This window comes from Primulina eburnea, chromosome 12, assembly GCF_022965805.1.
Source record: "Primulina eburnea isolate SZY01 chromosome 12, ASM2296580v1, whole genome shotgun sequence".
In the NCBI taxonomy this organism is placed as follows: domain Eukaryota; kingdom Viridiplantae; phylum Streptophyta; class Magnoliopsida; order Lamiales; family Gesneriaceae; genus Primulina; species Primulina eburnea.
The window spans coordinates 35,532,807-35,551,213 of record NC_133112.1 but is presented as its reverse complement, the minus strand read 5'-3'; the positions used below and the strand labels follow the sequence as shown (position 1 = coordinate 35,551,213).

The 18,407-nt window shown below is 30.9% G+C and overlaps 2 protein-coding genes across 2 annotated transcripts; one reads left to right on the top strand and one right to left on the bottom strand.

Moving 5' to 3' along the window:
* Positions 1-1,406: 1,406 nt before the first annotated feature.
* On the bottom strand, positions 1,407-5,961 carry LOC140808122 (phosphoinositide phospholipase C 6-like). The gene is made up of 9 exons (XM_073165148.1): positions 5,548-5,961; positions 4,195-4,391; positions 3,830-3,965; positions 3,539-3,730; positions 3,234-3,454; positions 3,001-3,118; positions 2,687-2,839; positions 1,942-2,028; positions 1,407-1,734 (listed from the first exon to the last, which is right to left on the bottom strand). The coding sequence occupies exons 1-9, from the start codon at positions 5,857-5,859 to the stop codon at positions 1,441-1,443; spliced, it is 1,710 nt and encodes a 569-aa protein (XP_073021249.1). The 5' UTR covers positions 5,860-5,961; the 3' UTR covers positions 1,407-1,440.
* Positions 5,962-13,493: 7,532 nt separating this feature from the next.
* LOC140807217 (peptidyl-prolyl cis-trans isomerase CYP19-4-like) lies at positions 13,494-17,207 on the top strand. The gene is made up of 8 exons (XM_073163969.1): positions 13,494-13,624; positions 13,722-13,790; positions 13,888-13,963; positions 14,857-14,904; positions 15,017-15,040; positions 16,260-16,442; positions 16,562-16,637; positions 16,913-17,207. The coding sequence occupies exons 1-8, from the start codon at positions 13,547-13,549 to the stop codon at positions 17,049-17,051; spliced, it is 693 nt and encodes a 230-aa protein (XP_073020070.1). The 5' UTR covers positions 13,494-13,546; the 3' UTR covers positions 17,052-17,207.
* The last annotated feature ends 1,200 nt before the right edge of the window (positions 17,208-18,407 follow it).

The following is an 18,407-nucleotide window of genomic DNA, read 5'->3' as shown; positions in this document are numbered from 1 at the left end:
AACATGTTAGGCGCAATAATCGTCCTTGTTCAGTAGAGTGATCGAACCGTGGTGCTTGAGTTTCTGTTCGGTTTAAAATATTTAGTTGCACCATTACTACTAGCTATAGCTTTTGGTAAAACGGTAAGCACTCGTTCCTGCACAACATTTTGTGATGTCGTGATAACATTTTTCAGTATCAAGTCAACACTTCCGATAAAATAAAACTGAAAACAAAAAAAACCAAAATTATATCACCAAATTCAATGTTTGAATACTTTATAAACCAAACTCAAATAAAAAAAAAAATAAAAAAGACTAAAAACGTTGAAATTAATTAACTATAATATATACACACACGCAGTCTTTGTGCGTGCTTCACGTGGATTGGGAACATGGATTGTGAAGAACTGGGACCTATATATACAGCCAGAAATTTCTTGTCATTATTTCTTTTTTCTACTTTTCTAAATTCATTCGGACATATTAATCATTATGAAAATATATTCAATCATTGTTCAAAATTATGAAATAAGGGTACACATAAATCATGTTTAACATAATTTTGTGAGTCAAAATAATCTTTATTTAATATTTTAACATATTTAACTATCAATAATTTATTATATGTATTAATTATTACTATTATTATGCTTGAAAAAGAACCAAATCATTTATGGATTTGTTATTTGTATATCATAAAAAATATAACTCTATGTTAAACTATGAATGTGTATATTTGTACAAGATATTTGCGTGATCATTTGAATAAAAAAAAAACATTCACTAGAATGACCACTTGAATATTTTGTATCAAAATACACGGAGAGTATCACTCCTGGTGTAGAATAAACAAATCAATCGATTTACAATATAACAACTCACACCAGTTTGAAAGCTCACGTAGTTTGTGCTTGTACAACGAGGAGCTTGAATTTAGTCCGACGATAAATATTTATTTTCAAGCTTCAACTCGAACCCAAATCGATCAACAAAATTCGAGTTCAGACCTGATAAAATTGAATCTTTTTAGGTCGGAAAATGAGTTTTACATTTTGTTTTAATTGACTTCTAAGTTTCATTAGTTAAACGAGAATTGGATCCCATCACGTAGTCACAACTCACATGATTCACATGAAAAACTTGGCCTATTCACGGACAAAATAATGAAGCTTGGTCATGTTGGGCTGTGACTGGAAATTTTCTTGTGCCACAGAAAGGTAGTCTGTTTCCACTATCCAGACCGGAGGGAGCAAACCTGAATTTTTTTTTCTAAATCATTCATAACATCAAATCGATAAATCTCGAGTTATGGTATATATTTCCATCTTGCTTATGCAGATATTTAAAAAAAAAACAGGCGTCAGGCTGGCAACGAGATAAATCATTTAAATCGAACCAAAAATAAAATATCCGTGCAAAGAATAAAAAAAAAAAATCAATTTCATTTCATTATCCGTTTTATTCGAACAGAAACCTCATGAGAAGCCTGACGGATTTAAACTTAACACCCTTTTTGTCATACAATGGGACTGCCCTTATACCAGGCTTCAATTCGGACACAGGCAAACATGTCTGCCCGCCGAAATCGTCTTTTTCCGACACATTATGCTCACGCACCTCGATTCTTAGCAACGCGAGCTCTGGAACCCTTAGCGGGAATGCAAACTCTTCGTCCCAATATGGTCCCCAATCATCTTCTATTATCTTCGTTCTTCTATTGGCCGAATCCGCTTCGACGCCGATTATTTGAACCTGGAAAAACGGATCAAGAACGGTCGTTTAGAGGGAAGAAATCGAATTTTTTTGGAAAATGAGTCGTCAATCCTAAAAGTTTTTATTTTAATTGTCGTTTTAAATTATTTATTTATTTAACATAATCTCACAGCAAAAAGAATAACAATTTGTCTCAAAAAATAAATAGGTTCTGTAATTTTTTTAATGTATGTGTGGATTACTAACCTTTGTGTAGAAATCGGGAGGTGAATATGCATCAAAGTGTGTATGGCTGAAATCCAAACGCCATCCTTCCCCCATGTACACATTCACCTTCAAATACAGTTAAAACAAATTATATTTAAAAAAAAAGTAGCAATATCGATCCTCTTAGCTCATATAAATTGGATTTTGGTAATTTGATTAGTCAAGTTTGCAATTTTTTTTTATTGCGCAGCTTAGGTGGAAGGCGAAGAAGGCCTCTATTCGGGGGAGTCCGAACCATTAGTGAGATACCACTATGGAAGAGCTAGAATTCTAACATTGTGTCAGAACCTACAGGGTAAAGAGCAGTCTCCGATAGACAGTTTCTATGGGACGTAGGCCTCCCAAAAGGTAACGGAGGCGTGCAAAGATGGAACATGCGGTCGATACCCTAAAATGCATCCTTCTTTTACATTTGATCATTTTTCACCCCAAACCTGAGATGGTCTCAAATATTTCTAATATGGTGTTGATCATTTCTAATATAATGTTGGACATTACTGACATGTCCGATATTATGTTAGCATTTTGGTGTAAAAATTATCAAAATTATAAAATAAAGTTTTCACAATAAAACCTATTTTCTATTAATTAGAGGACCAAAATCTGATTTTGGCAAACTTGAGTGATAAATTTATTTTTTCCCTATTTTTAATATATACATGTAACATTCAATTAAATAAATATATATAAAAAACTACTCAGAAATGCTTGGCATTCAGCTTACCCTTAGTATTCGTTTCACCGGCAAAGGTTGCCTGGGATCAAATACTTCATTACTCGGACCTTTTCTCATAAGCAAATCGGGTTTCTTGACAAATCCACACCCTCCGTTGGATCGAAACATTCCATGCATCATCCATAATGATTTACCATATCCCTATCTTAGGCAAAAATTATTATTAACGAGTCGACATAACGCTGTCATGGTGCCTATGTCGGAAAAACGATTAAAACTTAAAAAAAACAACAAACAAAGTTAATGGTCAAAAACCAAAATTTGAGTGTGTGTGTGTGTGTGTGAGATATCAATCAACAAACCTGCATATTAAAGGCAACCATCTGAGCCCCATGCCTCCATCCAACAATTGGCCTGAAATTTGAAGATGTCACTCGTGTTCCCTTAGGAAACACCCTCAAAATATTCCTCTGCGTGAACCTATATGACATATAAATTAAAGGGTGAGGGAAAATCGAGGCCAGGATTGGATATAAATCGATTATTTGTTATCGATCGATCATGTTTCAAGAGTAGCATAGGATAAAGCAGGTACCTCACAAGATCAGTTCCATAAGATTCTGCAGCCTTTTCAAGTCTTTGCTCGCTCAAACTAAGTCGATTAACTTTATCAATTCCACTTCTTAGAGCCTCTCTCAGGCTTTTTTTCGCCTTTCCAGCATGAATGCCGATGAGTTGTCTGTATTCTGGTTCTGCTACATTACCCGATTTCTGTCTAGAAACATCGTTGTTATCTTCATCCTGATCACCATCACTCTGATGTTTTCGAAATGACAAGTATGTTATCCCCTTGACGGTTAAAAACCTTCAAAAAAAAAACTGTATTAGATAGAATCTAACCAAAACTTCGTCTTCAGATTCCATTGGCAATGAGTTTTCTTCATCCATGCTAGTATTGTTCGATATGAGGTACTCTTTTGGTGGTTTGGTTGAGAGTATTATTTTGTACTTCAAGGCTTCAGGTGACGGAAATTCCTCCAAGCATCCTGATTCCGGGTAGTATAGCATATCTCCAAAAACTTGTGTAACCATCTGCAAACAAATTTAGCTTGAACCCCAATTTGAAAACGAACAAATAAAGCAAGAACATTTATGCAACTTAGAATTTCCAAAAACTATCGTGATTCTTACCTTAGCCACTTTAGCTTGAAGTTCGGGTGTCAGATGATCCTCTAAGGTAATTATGACAGGGTAAGGAGAAGCAACAAAAGCATGAACTTTAATGCAATTCAAGCATTTGATGAGTGGTAACGGAGTCGTTAGAGTCCTGAAAGTATTCAAGATTTTATTTTTCTAAACAGATGCAAATTACTGGCAATTCAAGATTTTATTTTTCTAAACAGATGCAAATTACTGGCAAATCACAAGTGAGGACTTGAGATTGAATCATGAGGGCTTGAGCACGATTAACACTATTCTCTTGAGATGTTTGAGCTCGATAATATCAAACTCAATTCGAACTTTGAGCGAGTGGCTAATGAGCTACTTATGAGTACCTTCCATGAAGAACATGTACATCATCTTTCCCAGAATTTGGCCATAAATCGAGCTCGATTCCCCTCACACCATTTTCCAGAGATCTTATAATAGGGATTTCACTAGAGTCACTGCTGAGTTGATTCCCAGTTAAATATGAATTGTGACCTGTGTATATGAAATAATGTTGCAATGGAGCTGTCATATCATGGTGTACCTGCATGTAATTTATATTATACACACATTGTCGAGCTAATTCAAGAATTGCTGATCTTTCGATTTAAAATACAGAGAAGATTGTAAATTTAGTCTTGTAATTTCATCTATTTTGGCTCTTGGTCAATAAATGTATTAATTATACAAATTGAATTTCTTTTTTTCCCTCTGAAATGCTAACATAGAGCAGAACAATATGTTAATTATTAACAGAGTGGTCAACCCTACCGATATTCACAATAAAAAGTAATATTCTTAGCATAAAAAGTAATATTTTTTCATGAATGACCCAAATAAGAGATCTGTCTCACAAAATACGACATGTGAGACCGTCTCACGCAAGTTTTTGCTTTATTAATATTCAGCGACATGCCAGCAATCATCAGTTGTCATGTCAGAAAAATTTAGAACTTTGTCAAACTAGGCGAAAGATTAAATTTCGATGATTTACAGAATCAAAATACAAATTAATTCAACTCACAAAATCAATTGGAATTCTTTCCATAAAATACTATCACTAAAAAAAAACCCTATCTTTAATTCCCTTGTAATGACTAAGCTCGATCTTAAGTAGTCAATGCTCGGTAACTTTTCGAAAAGCTCGATCTTTTGAGCGTCAAACAGTTGTAGTTTTGTCTTTCTATTTGACGAAAATATATTTAATATTTTTAAAACTATTTTAGGTTATCAAAAATGTTACTATAAAATAATGATAATGATGGAAATAATTCATCGAATTTCGAATATCTGATATTGATTATTCGAACTTTGTACACCAATATCTTAGCTTGATCATCTAGCTCGAAATGGTACTCTAAGTTATTCGAATTTGAGTTGATTTCGATCAAATCTGTCTTGTATACGAAATCATTCCCGAGTTATTCATGAGTCGAGTCGATTCGATATTAAATATATGATAAAAACTTGTATTAGACGGTCTCCCGGGTCGTATTTTGTGAGACGGATCTTTATTTGGGTAATTCATAAAAAGTATTACTTTTTAATACTTTTTATGTTAAGAGTACTACTTTTTATTCTGAATATGGATAAGATTGACTCGTGTCACATGAGGCCTACTATAAATATATAACACACGTTGTCTAAGAAAACAAAAGGTCAACCAAGCATAAGATGACAGAAAGTTCAAGGAAAGAGACCTGAACATTAATGGGGCCATTGAGATCGTCTTGGAACAGAAAATAAAAAAAGTCTTCCAGAGTGATCTTCGCCTCCCGGCGGCAGTCGCGGCCGTGGAGGACTTTTTGCAGGATCGCCTCCGCATCAGCGGCTGAGCACCATTCCTCCTGGTGGCCAACCAAGAAATTAAGTAACTGATCGGCAGACATGTGGTCGCCCCCCTCCGCATACTGTCGGAACGCCTCCCTCACATCCGGCGGCGGCCCTGGATCGCTGATCTTGAACTTCCGCCGGAAAAATCGGAACATTTTGTAAGAATCGTAGCTCTCCATTACATCAAATCTCGAAATGACATTTGGAAATTGTATTGAACACGGGGGAAAAAAGAGAAGCTTAGTTTGTAAGGAGCTATGGCCTATGGAGAATCCCAATGACTTCTGATTTATCATTTGGGAAATAGTCTTAGGTTTGTAATTTTAATTATAAAATTTTTATATTAAATTTAGATTAAAAAAATTAAGAAGTTATAAACTCTATAAAAAAATATATCATTTTTATATATTTTTGTTTAATATATTTAAATTTGATAAATATATGTTAGTAAATTTATATTTATTTATTTAATGTAAGAAGCATCTTATTTTATTCAAACCTATTTTTTTTACAAAAGTCTTAACAACAATAGTCTCATTAATTGTATTTGTAAATCAAGTTATCAATGACAATTTAGAAAAATTATTTTAATATTTTATAAATGGCAAAAACTTGTGTGAGACGGTCTCACGGGTCGTATTTGTGAGACGGATATTTTATTTGGATCATTCATGAAAAAGTATTTTTTTTATGTTAAGAGTATTACTTTTTATTGTGAATATGAGTAGGATTGATCCGTCTCACAGATTAGGATTCGTGAGACAGTGTCTTCACATGTGACCAACTCTTTATAAATTTGGTTTTAGAATGAGACACGGTAGAATAATTGTTTTAGATGACAATTAATATTTTGTAGGATTTTTTAGTATAAATATAAATGAATAATTATTATTCTATATATCTACACTATTAATCTATAGTAACTTATTACTTAACATTAAACCCCTTTGTGGTATGTTTGTGTAGCTTTTTTTAAAAATTCCATAAATATCCTTTTTAATTTCTTCTACCTTCAATCTTCTTAATTTTCTAACTTCATTCAAATTAAATTAGTTATATATAATTAAAATATTATAATAAATATATAATTATTATGATTATGTAGGTTGGCAACTTGACGGCAAGTATCTATTATGTTCTCTAATTACTAATAAAGACCAATTAAGCATCCTATTTATAGACTAGGCAAATCGAGTAAACTCAAATACTAATTTCATATTTAAATTATTGAATTTGAATTAAACTTTACATTAAAAAATAAAACTTAAATTGTAGTTTTTTATGGAGCAAATATAATAAAGCTTGCCATTATATAACAACCCATGATGCATGATTATAAGCGACATAAAATTGATTCTTATTTAATGAAATAATATTTTGAAGATTTTTGTTTTTGGAATTCGTCATGAATTTAAATATTGCAATTTTTTTATTCTAAATTTTCCAGTTGTTATTATGTAATTCCTTATGAAACAAGTCATAATGTTTTTTTTAAAAAAAAACATCATTTTTTTTAATTTAAAATTTTTTAAGCACTCAATTTTCAAATATATAATAATTATTTGTTAGGTCATGCGCTTCCCACTAAATCAAATAGTTGTTAGCCAACAATATAGTTACTTGTTAAGATTTCACTTCACTCTATTACTATTCACCTAGTCAACCATCAAGTGACGTTACGTCAGCAGCTTGACGCATTAGAATTTTTCATGAGGTTATTCATATCAATAATGTTCTCACTCATACACGTTTGACCCAACATAATATTCCCCCCAAGAAGTATAGAAATATACTTCTTGGGAGACTTAAACACATGATCATGCTCTGATACCAATTGTTAGAATCAAGTGTTTACCATTATGCCAAAAGTTATAGATGTTTGTCAAGGCGCAAATTTGTTTCTTTATATTCGTGGGGTGATAATATGTCAGGATGTTAAGCTCATGAGTTCGAGGAGGTACATGTCTATCTGCTGGAACTATCTCATTTATCTTAGATATCAGTATTACCATTTTTTATTGTTGGCCATGTCTCGAGAAAATACAGTATTACTCGCTAAAATATGATGTCACTCTTTTATGGTCCTACTTAGTCAACCAGATTAAGCTGCACAACTTTAATAGTTTGACTCACGAGAATTTCTCAAAGGATCACACATCTCAATAGTATTCTCATTCATGCATAGTTAACCCATATTATTACTATTATTTTGTAAGTAAACGTAAAAACATTATATCTATATTTTTAAATTTTATAATGGTTAATTATTTTGAAAAAAATCACCCTAAAAAATATGTCTAGTTCCGTTTCTATATGGTATATCAGATATTGTTGATGTAACACTCGATATTACATGCAACATTGGACACTATTAAAATGTCTAGTGTCGTGTGATAAGCATTATGGCAAAATAAGATTAAAACAAAACAATGTTGTTGTATGGATCAATAATTCAATATTAATGAGTTAGGATAAAAATCTGAACATAATTAACTATATTTTTTCTTATTATGATCACCGTTATCATCATCTATAAAATAATATAACAAAGTAAACAAGTATACACACACATTTTGCATATTATAAGGTGAGAAAACAAGAAGTCTAAATGCATATGTTCTGAAAGATGCATCATAGTGATACAAACTGTGCATATATACAATGAAATAAGAGAACATGACATCTAAGGGGTGTTTGAGTTGTAGATGATCGTTTAATTAACGGTGAGCAATTTGATTCTTTCTATTAATATTTTCTCGGACGATTATGTCTAACAATATTGTATATCCAATGCAGTTTACTCGGTTAACATGATTTACATGTTATTATGTTAGCCCAAAAATTTACCCAATGTGCATCGAAAAGTAGCAACCACATATTTCATCGACATAAAAAAAATAGAGAATGTAAAACAACTAATTTGCTGTTAGCGTGCTAGTAACAAATTGATGATATTACCATTAATCTAAAATGTTAAAAATTACTTAAAATAATACCACGATCTTAAAAAATAAAAAATTATCATAATCAAAATAATCGTCTTAATTAACTATAAAAAATCTTATAATAAATAATGTTTAAATTGTCTTAACTCTTTTTGCATAAATTATCTGACACGTACCGACATATATCGTCTAGGGAATATATATATATATATATATATATATATATATATATATATATATATATATATATATATATATATATATATATATATATATATAGACACACACACACATAACGCGTACCTGTAGTATTTATTATTACAGTTCCTAACATTGCAATCCTTCATTTTTGTGCCGGCTTCGCCTGCGTCGTTCCAGCCATGAATTGTGGTTGACCCGATCTGATCAAACTTCGTCTGATTTGTGAAAATTTTGATTCTTAGGTCAAAAATATTATTTTCGTAGTAAAAATATCATTTTTTATTATTTACATTATGAATAAATATTATGTAATATTTACATTTTTTTGTCTAAAGTGTTTATGTTATTTGTATCGATTTGAGTGAAAAGTATTTTGTTTTATGTCAAATGTATTTTTTTGTCATAAAATATCATTATTTTGTTAGTTATGTTATGAAGAAATATATATATAAGTTGCTTTGAATTGAAAAGTATTACTTTTCATATTTAAAATAGAGACGGAGTTTCTGATCGTGTTGAGTTGATCTATCTCACAAGTTACGAATATAGATCCATAATATCATTCCATACTATTGCTTATTGTTTTTATATGGACATTCAAATTAGGAGGATATTTCTGGGAAAGCAACGATGATTAAATTAAATATATACTTTCTAAACATCTTTAAATAGGGTTATAACTAGAATCTCACTACCAGACAATTAAACCTTCAATTAATAAATTTTATGGGCAAGATATTGGTGATATCGGGAAAGAGTTTAGAGGGGGGTGAATAAACTATTTAAAAATATTTTTTTTAATTATATTTCAATTGTTTTTAGGCGGTTGAAAGTTTTTCTCTCAAATGGTTAGAGGTATGAACCGCGTAAAAGGTGCGGAAGACGGTTCAATATTTCTAATGATATTTTCAACCGATTAACACACTAAACAGCAGGATATGGTACGAAGTGTCAAGGCTTGTGAAAAGTAAGGACACGAAATTTTCATGGATGTTCGGAGATAAAACTCTTATGTCATCCCTTCTTCATCTCACCTCTGTAGAAAAGATTCCACTAAAAAACTTTGACTTTACAAAACACTTTGCAACAGCTCAGTCTAATCAGAACTTATCACACTGCCTGTTTTGGAACTGTTAGTGATCACTTTACACTTCTGAAAATTAAGAACCATCAGTTCACCAGACACTTCTATAAATCATATAACTAGAAGGTTATTGATGCAAATAAGCAATCTTGTTTTGGTAGCACAAATATGATCCTTGAGAGATCGGATATCTTTCTGTTGAATGCGTGGTTGAGTGAGCGATAAAGATATGTGATCTTTGATCTTCTTAAAGTATGAAGACTTGAAAATTCACGCTTTTGAAAGCTTGATGGTTATGTCTATCGTTGTTATTGTGCACCTGTCTTTCATACTTTCAGCTTCACTTATATAAGTTGTCATTCCAACGGTCGGAAAAAGATGAGCAAAGTTAACTTGTAATCTTGGAATGATGTGTCACTATTAGTTGCAACTTCATTAAATGTTATTCACCAAGACATATAATGTTCTTTTTGCTAGCACAGCTTTGAATCTTGTTCCTTGAAGAGTTATTGTTGGGTGTCCATTTATAACAACTGTTTTTACCATCAGAACTTATATGACATAAGTAATTTTTATCTTCTATGATAGTGACTTAAATGAAGATCAATCTTGAGACTTGTGCATAACATGGTTGATTTGAAACGGTACAAACCTATTTGAGTGTCTGAACCAGTCAGAGAATGTCATTCATTAAGTCAGCAATAAATGGTTCTTTAATGACTTTGACATAAGGTTCTTCGAACAGCCGATTGAGAAGATTGAACTTCTTTTACTTTAAACGGTTGAGCTGATAGGCGGTTTGAACTCTATAAGCAGTTGAACCGTTACCAGTTATACATAAAACTTTGCAGTTGTTTCCTGAAATAGTCAAGTGTTATTTTAATTTTGTCGATCACCAAAATTTTTGAATAATAATAATAATTTCTTAGCAGTTATAATATACTATTTGTTTATTTTTTTTATTCAAAACTATAGTAATGATAAAAATATAACTTCAATATTTTATATCATATAGGATATACTATGTCATATGTTCATTCAATCACTCTCTTAATATAACATTTATTGTTCTTTATTATAGTCTTTTTTTCAATAATTACATTCGTTGATATCCTTGAGAAATGAACACGTGGATTTGACCATAATAAAATTATAGCATTGAACATTTTTCATTATAACAAACTTATAATTTGTGATAATTATGTAATTTTAATATTTAAAACTTTACAACAACTCAAACGTTGCGTACTGTTCACGGCAAGTCACACGTTTGTTCGGTAAAAAAAGTTTCGTTTATAAATGCTATAATTTGACATATACATCTGACTTTGCCGCCCATGTCTTTAAGAACATAAATAACATTTAAATACTTTTCAATTAGGTTTAGTTGTGTTGCTGTTATGTTAAAAGATATTTAAAACATATTGGGATAATATATAACAAGAACGAAAACAATTTTTAATACTAATTACTTTATCTGTCAAGTAAGATTTCGATCCTTTAGGACTCTATTTTAGAAGTATTTATACATGTTCAGATTTCCTATGATATAGTCTCACAGATTTATATTCATGATATAGGGCGATTCGGTCGATATTTGAAGTGTAATATATTTAATATAAAAATTAATATTTTTCATTGATTGAGTCGGATAAGAGATATGTTTCACAAAATTAACACATGAGATCTTTTAACATTAGTTTTTGTATTTATATATACACATAGACATATAAAAGTACACGTGACATAAAAAAATATCGAACATGAGTTTCAACTTTTAATTTAAACATATACTAAACCATTTTTAAAAAAAAAATCATACAAACTTGAAGATTAAAACTTTACAACCCGAAAATCCATCACATCTTTCATCAATTTGTGAGAATAGTCAACTTAATTTACATTGAACGAACTAATCTAGATTTTTTTATTTTATTTTATTTTATTTTAAATGGAAAAAAAAGACTGATTAAAATTATAGATATTAAAATTGAAAGTCGACCTCCTATATTTAAAAAATGCAAGTGAAACAAAGTCATTTGATTAAAAAAAAAAAAACTAAAATTCTTACGACTTAGCAGGCAAGTTGTCACGCATCGTTACATCATTAATTAGTGTTGGAGAACATGTGGAACTTAGGGGTCCCTATAATCAACAAAGCTGATACATAATTCACCTAATATCATTTTATAAAATATATAATTAAAAAATATAAATAAAATTATTAATATAAATAAAATTTTGTTTTCTCTTAGGTTCGATTATGACATATATGACCCGAAATCAAACCATATAATTCGCTTTCAACATTCATATCCAAAATTTTTTTAAAAAATTATTTTATAATTCGGTTCAGTTCGATTTGAGTTTTCGGTTTAAACTATGAGATATGTGTATTAACATGGGGGACCTTAGGGTCCCAAATCAATAGCTAATTATTGTCGATATGTTTGTACAAGATGTTCATATGAATATCTAAATAAAAATAATAATTAATGAGCTTCATTTTTTCGATTATCTTACCAATATTTTTTTTGGTTGAGCTTGTCGAGCAATGGTTGTTTATGTGATTTATCTGACTAACATAGTTACATAAAACAAATCGAATGATAGCTATTATGGGTTGTAAACCACGTACGCTCTCGTAATAATTGCTCTTATTGGGAAAGTGATTTAAACTTAACTCTTTGACTAATTTACTGATTAAAATATTTGAATTATTATTATAACAAGTTATTTTTTAGTAAAACGGAAAATATATCCTATATTTTATACCCAAAAGAAAATATTTAAATAATTCGTCATTATGCTAGGTACATTTTGGCAAAAAGATATAAAGATAAGAAATAGAAGTATACCAAATAAAGTTTTGGTTCGACAAAAAAACTGAATAAATCTATTTGATTTCTTACTTATTTATATGTAATATCGACTGATTATTACTTTACAATTAAGTTTATTGTTTTTATTTCGTTTTGATTCCTTCTACCTTCAAAATCAAACATATTTAAAAAAACTCGAAAATGATTTTTGGGGATATTTATAAAATGTGTATTTAAATTAGGTTGAGCAAAATGTATAATATTAAAATATAAATTAATAATAATGGGTCGTACAATAGTTGACCAATCAATCAATAACCAAATTAACTGTAAATTCATCATATATATATTATTAATTAATTTACACGTGTAACGAAAAATTGTAAATATATTGTAAATCGATTTTATAAATTTATATTTGTGAAATGATTTGATAGTTCTATATACAATAAAAAAAATATTTTGAAATATTTTGAAATAAAAAAATATTTTTTTGGATCAAGTGGGATCGGAGATAAATATCACAAAATTGATATCTGGAATTGTTTTATTTAAGATGTTGTATCGAAAATTATAGAAAATATACATAATATTTATCATATTAAAATAAAATTTTAACAAGTAAATAATTTATAATATAAAAAGATCATATTCTTATTTAAATATTTTATTTCAAAGTATTTATTTGTCATTAAAAATTAAATAATTATTTTGTTTTTATAATTTCTAAAAATATTTTAAGTTACAGATTTATTGAATCAATAGGTTAGATCAGTTTCAGACTTCCAGTTTACAGAGCTCCATCACTGCTTCAATGGCGACCAGAACCAAAATTCTCCCGTTCGTGCTTGTGTGGATTCTGGCTCTTTTTGGAACCATAGTTTTTGTAGTGGTAATTGTTTTACTCTTCCTTTAATCTTGATTTTGATCACGATTTTCGAAGCGTTTTCAAAAAAAAATTGATTCAACTGACCTATTATCGGAATCAGAATCGATTAGGCGATTCAGCGGTTTCGTCCAATCAGAAAGTGATCGAGAACGGGAAGCGCTACTCAGAGGTTAGATTTTGTAAATAATTGTTCTGAATTCATAACTTGGGCAATCTTCGTCTTCCTATTGGATTGCTTTCATTTTTTGTTCACTGAATTTATTTAGGCGGAAGCTTTGGATGATTTAGAAGAAGTAACGAGTAAAGTTTACTTTGACATTGAAATTGATGAAAAACCCATAGGTAATTTGTCATCATTATATTTATGTTCAGTCTTGAATATATTTTGAATTACAGAGTGATTTATATATTTGAGTTGGATACTTATGCTGCCCAGTTCTATGAAGTTCTTCAAGCATTTAACTTATCACGATGAGTATATATATTCGTAATTTTTTTATTTATAATCTTTTTTAGAATTTTTAATCGGTTCTTGGCTTTCTTATTTTATTTTAATTTAATAAATGCATAGTACTATGCCGGTGCGACTACCACCTTTTCTGATACGAAATGTCATATACCATTAGAGGGTGTTACGGTGAATTAATTATGTGAATATGTTATCTAATGGGGTAGCCATGATAAGTCGTCAAAACTTGCACTTGGGAAGACAATCATGAGTTAGGAACTACATCGATGTGGTGAGATTTCAATTGATTTGATATGTATTGAAAGAGGAATCATTGTACATGATAATACTTGTAGACTCAAGTAGGTATGTGCATTGCTCAATTATCTCGTCTTTGGTGAACAATAATCATAGTTTGTTGCCAAAAACTTGACCTCTGTCCGACAATTTTGGAAGTCACAATGGTGTGAATTCTGACCATATTATCATAAGGCAGCAAATGGTAACTATTCTTTTCCAGTTTTGGCATTCGTAGAAGTCATGCAGCGACACTGCCTCTCTGATAGCCAGAGCATGATCTGAACGCCCTAGCAGTAGTTTTGGATAGGATCCTGAGTTATATAGGATTGTGGTGGTGATTGTGAGGAAGTTAAGAGCTCACTTGTGTGCAAAACTATTAGTCAATCATATAACAAATGAAAATTAGAAAGTTAACATCTTATCACCTTTTTGGTCAATTCCCAGGTTATTTTGAATTAAATTTTTAGCACAAGTTGTGTATTTTCAGGTCGCATTGTCATGGGCCTCTTTGGAAAAACTGTGCCATTGACAGCAGGTAATCTGACCAACAATCCGCCCCTTATCAAATCTTAGCCTGCTGTTATTTATTATGTCAGTTTAACACCTGGATTTATGCTTTTTTCTTCTTCTTTTTTTTGGTTGTGCAGAAAATTTTAGAGATCTTTGCACGGGTAGCCGAGTAACATTTTCTACCTAATGCTTTTACTGCTTACAAGTTTTCTAGTCATGAGATTTAACAAGTTTTTAAGTATGTTTGCATAACATGCTGGAGAAATACTTAGTATAGTAGCATCACTATCGTAGTATTTGTGTGATTTGTGCAGTTGAAGTATGCAGCCTCAAACAGAATTTATTATGTAGAATCCTTTATCATATTTTTGCATTCTGTGTTTGCTCGAAAATCTTGGACCTCGTGGGCCCTTGACTGTCAAAGTCGTACTTGACTATTTAGTGTTTGTTATGCTGGCACTCTCTAACATGAATTTGAAATTAAAGGGCATTAATCACACATGAGACGTGAGATGAGTGCAAGAATGCTAAAGGGAAATTGCATAGATTAATCATATTATTTGATATTTAACATGCTGATCATGCTGATTGAACTGATCCAAGTATAGATACTTAAATATTAAGATGGCAATTTAGAAGATATCAAAAAGGGATGACAAGGAATAAATCCTTGGAGCTGAAATCATAGGACCTAACTAGATAAAAGCCAGTTCGATCCCGATGAAGGCCATTTACATTGTGATCCGATGGTACAATTGGAATGAAGCAGATATTGTCAATATTTTGGGTCTGAAATTACCGCTTATATTCTACTTGTAATGGAAGGAGGTAGGTTTCGTCTTAAATATAAAGATTACTCTATGTTGATTTACGGATTATTACAATGGTATCTATTCTCAATCGTCACACGATGCTATCTGGCTCATGTGCCCTGTTTTCTGCTTGCATGTGGGGGTCCTTTATTGTTGGGTCTCACAAAACTGCTGGGAAAGTTGATACTTGAAGGAGTGAGTTAAGTTTGCACGGGTTAATGAGATGCTAGCCTTGGGATATACCCTGAGGTTACATCTAATGGTCCTCACACGTGGGATCTTAAAACATCAAGGACCTCATATGTAACAACGAATATGGAGTTTTAGATATACAATTGGGGCAATATCCTATGCGTAGGTTGAACTGAACCAATTGTATTATAACTTTTCAAACTATTTTACAGTTATACTTTAGCCATTTTCATCATTATTTGGTCCAAATGTCTTAAATATGTGGTTGGCGACACAATTAGTTTTGTTTAACAGGAGGAATTCAAGGTTGAGTTTAGTGAAATGAGGTTAGGATACTTAAAGACTGTGTTCTAAAATGTACATTCTTTCGACGCAGGGGAAAAAGGTATTGGAAAAAGTGGGAAGCCCCTTCATTATAAAGGGAGCAAGTTCCACAGGATCATACCAAGCTTTATGATTCAGGGAGGTGACTTCACACGTGGAGATGGACGAGGTGGAGAATCGATATATGGTGAGAGATTTTCTGATGAGAACTTTAAGTTAAGCCACACTGGCCCAGGTGAGTGAAGCAGTTGCTCCTCAAATTTTACTTCATGATAAGCATCTTCAGTAGCATCATTTTCCAGCCGTGTGAACTACATTTTCACAAAGCTCAAATATATTTGTTTTTCACCACAGGGCTTCTTTCAATGGCAAATGCTGGTCCGGATAGCAATGGATCTCAATTCTTTATTACCACTGTGAAAACAAGCTGGTAGCTAACCATAACCCTCGACTTCTACGATTCTATCCATTGAAACATGATAAACTGTATATGTCGGGCATGGAGTTTCGGACTTTCACCAAGACAATGTTGGCTATGGTTCAAACAGCATTTGCTCGTACTCCTTTTTGCCTCTGTATAGAATTTTTGTGATCATTCACGCTCACCTTGCTATATGCTCTATTACCATATTTTGCGGATCAATACGAATTTTAGTTCCTGTTAATTAGAACTTGTGTATCTGACAATTGGTCGACGTTTTACAGGTTGGACGGGCGTCATGTTGTGTTTGGGAAAGTGTTATCTGGTATGGATGTAGTACACAAAATCGAAGCACAAGGAAATCAGCAGGGAGATCCCAAAAGCAACGTCTCCATTTCCGACAGTGGTGAATTGTCTACATAAGCTTCCCGATGAACTTGCTCACTTATTCCACATGTGGATTATGGTGTACAATTATTGTGCTTTAACTATAATTTTGGTGTTATTATCGATGCTCGATAACAATTTTCAGAATTTTAACAAGTCCTACATGCAAACATCTCTACATTATTCAAGTTATGGCGCACATGAATTTTTTTACTTCACAACAATCAGACCACAATAATTTTTTTTTGTTTGGCAACTGGGTCTTATTATCACACACATGCAGATATTACACAAAATCAATGTTATAAAATATGCCGTCTATGACCGCTTAGGGGTTGTGTAATATTCGCCGATCCAATTTTTAGAAAGTCGATGTCTCTAAACATCGTTAAAAAAGCAGTTGCATAGTTGACTCAAAATCGGTCTAGACGATCGCTTTAAATTTTTTAGTTTCTTTAATTTTATTTTTAAAAAAATTTATTATTCGATATATTTTTTAATCATATTGTATCGGAGAAAAATGACGAATATGTCATTAATTTTGAATTTGAATATGATATACATTAATTATATATTCACATAAGCACTAGCGGTGGACGACAACCAGCTTGTCACATACCTTTTTTAGAATATTGCACAAAAATTGCTTGTTTACTTATTATAAATTTTAGTAGAACAATATATAAGAACAGAGAATATCAATCCAGAATATTATATTTTATTTGTATTATTTTTGTTAATGTTTTTATCATTAAAATATAATTTTATCATTCCATTGCTTGTTTCTAATATCAAAAAATGTCATTATATAATTTATATACCTCCTCTTGTTAATGTTTTTAGAATCGACCGGAAATCGGTTACGGATCCGGTCTGGACATGGTCCAAAAACCATTTTACTCTTCAAAATCAATTGGACTGGTTCAAATTTTTTTATAATTTTTATATTTAACTTTATAATTAAATATATGATTATTTGGATTTTGAACTTTGTTAAATATATTATTTTAGTAGTGTTATAGCTTATTTAATATTTTAAATATTGGAATATATATATATATATTTATTTTATTTATAATTTTAAATTATTAATATATTATTTATTATATTATAGTATTATTTTATATGATATAACCGTGTTCTGGTCCGACCATCAATTTGAACCATTACAACAAATTGAGCCGTTATTTTAAAATAGACCGGTTCCATTATCATTCCGATTATAAAAATATCGCCTCCAATCCCCTTCACCTTCTCATGTTCACTTCACAGTTATTAATCAAATCAATTAATAAAATAATAAGTATGACTAAATATAATATTTTTAATCTTATATCTAATCTCATGAAATATAAATAAATCAAGTAATTTAAAATAATAATATGTGAAAAC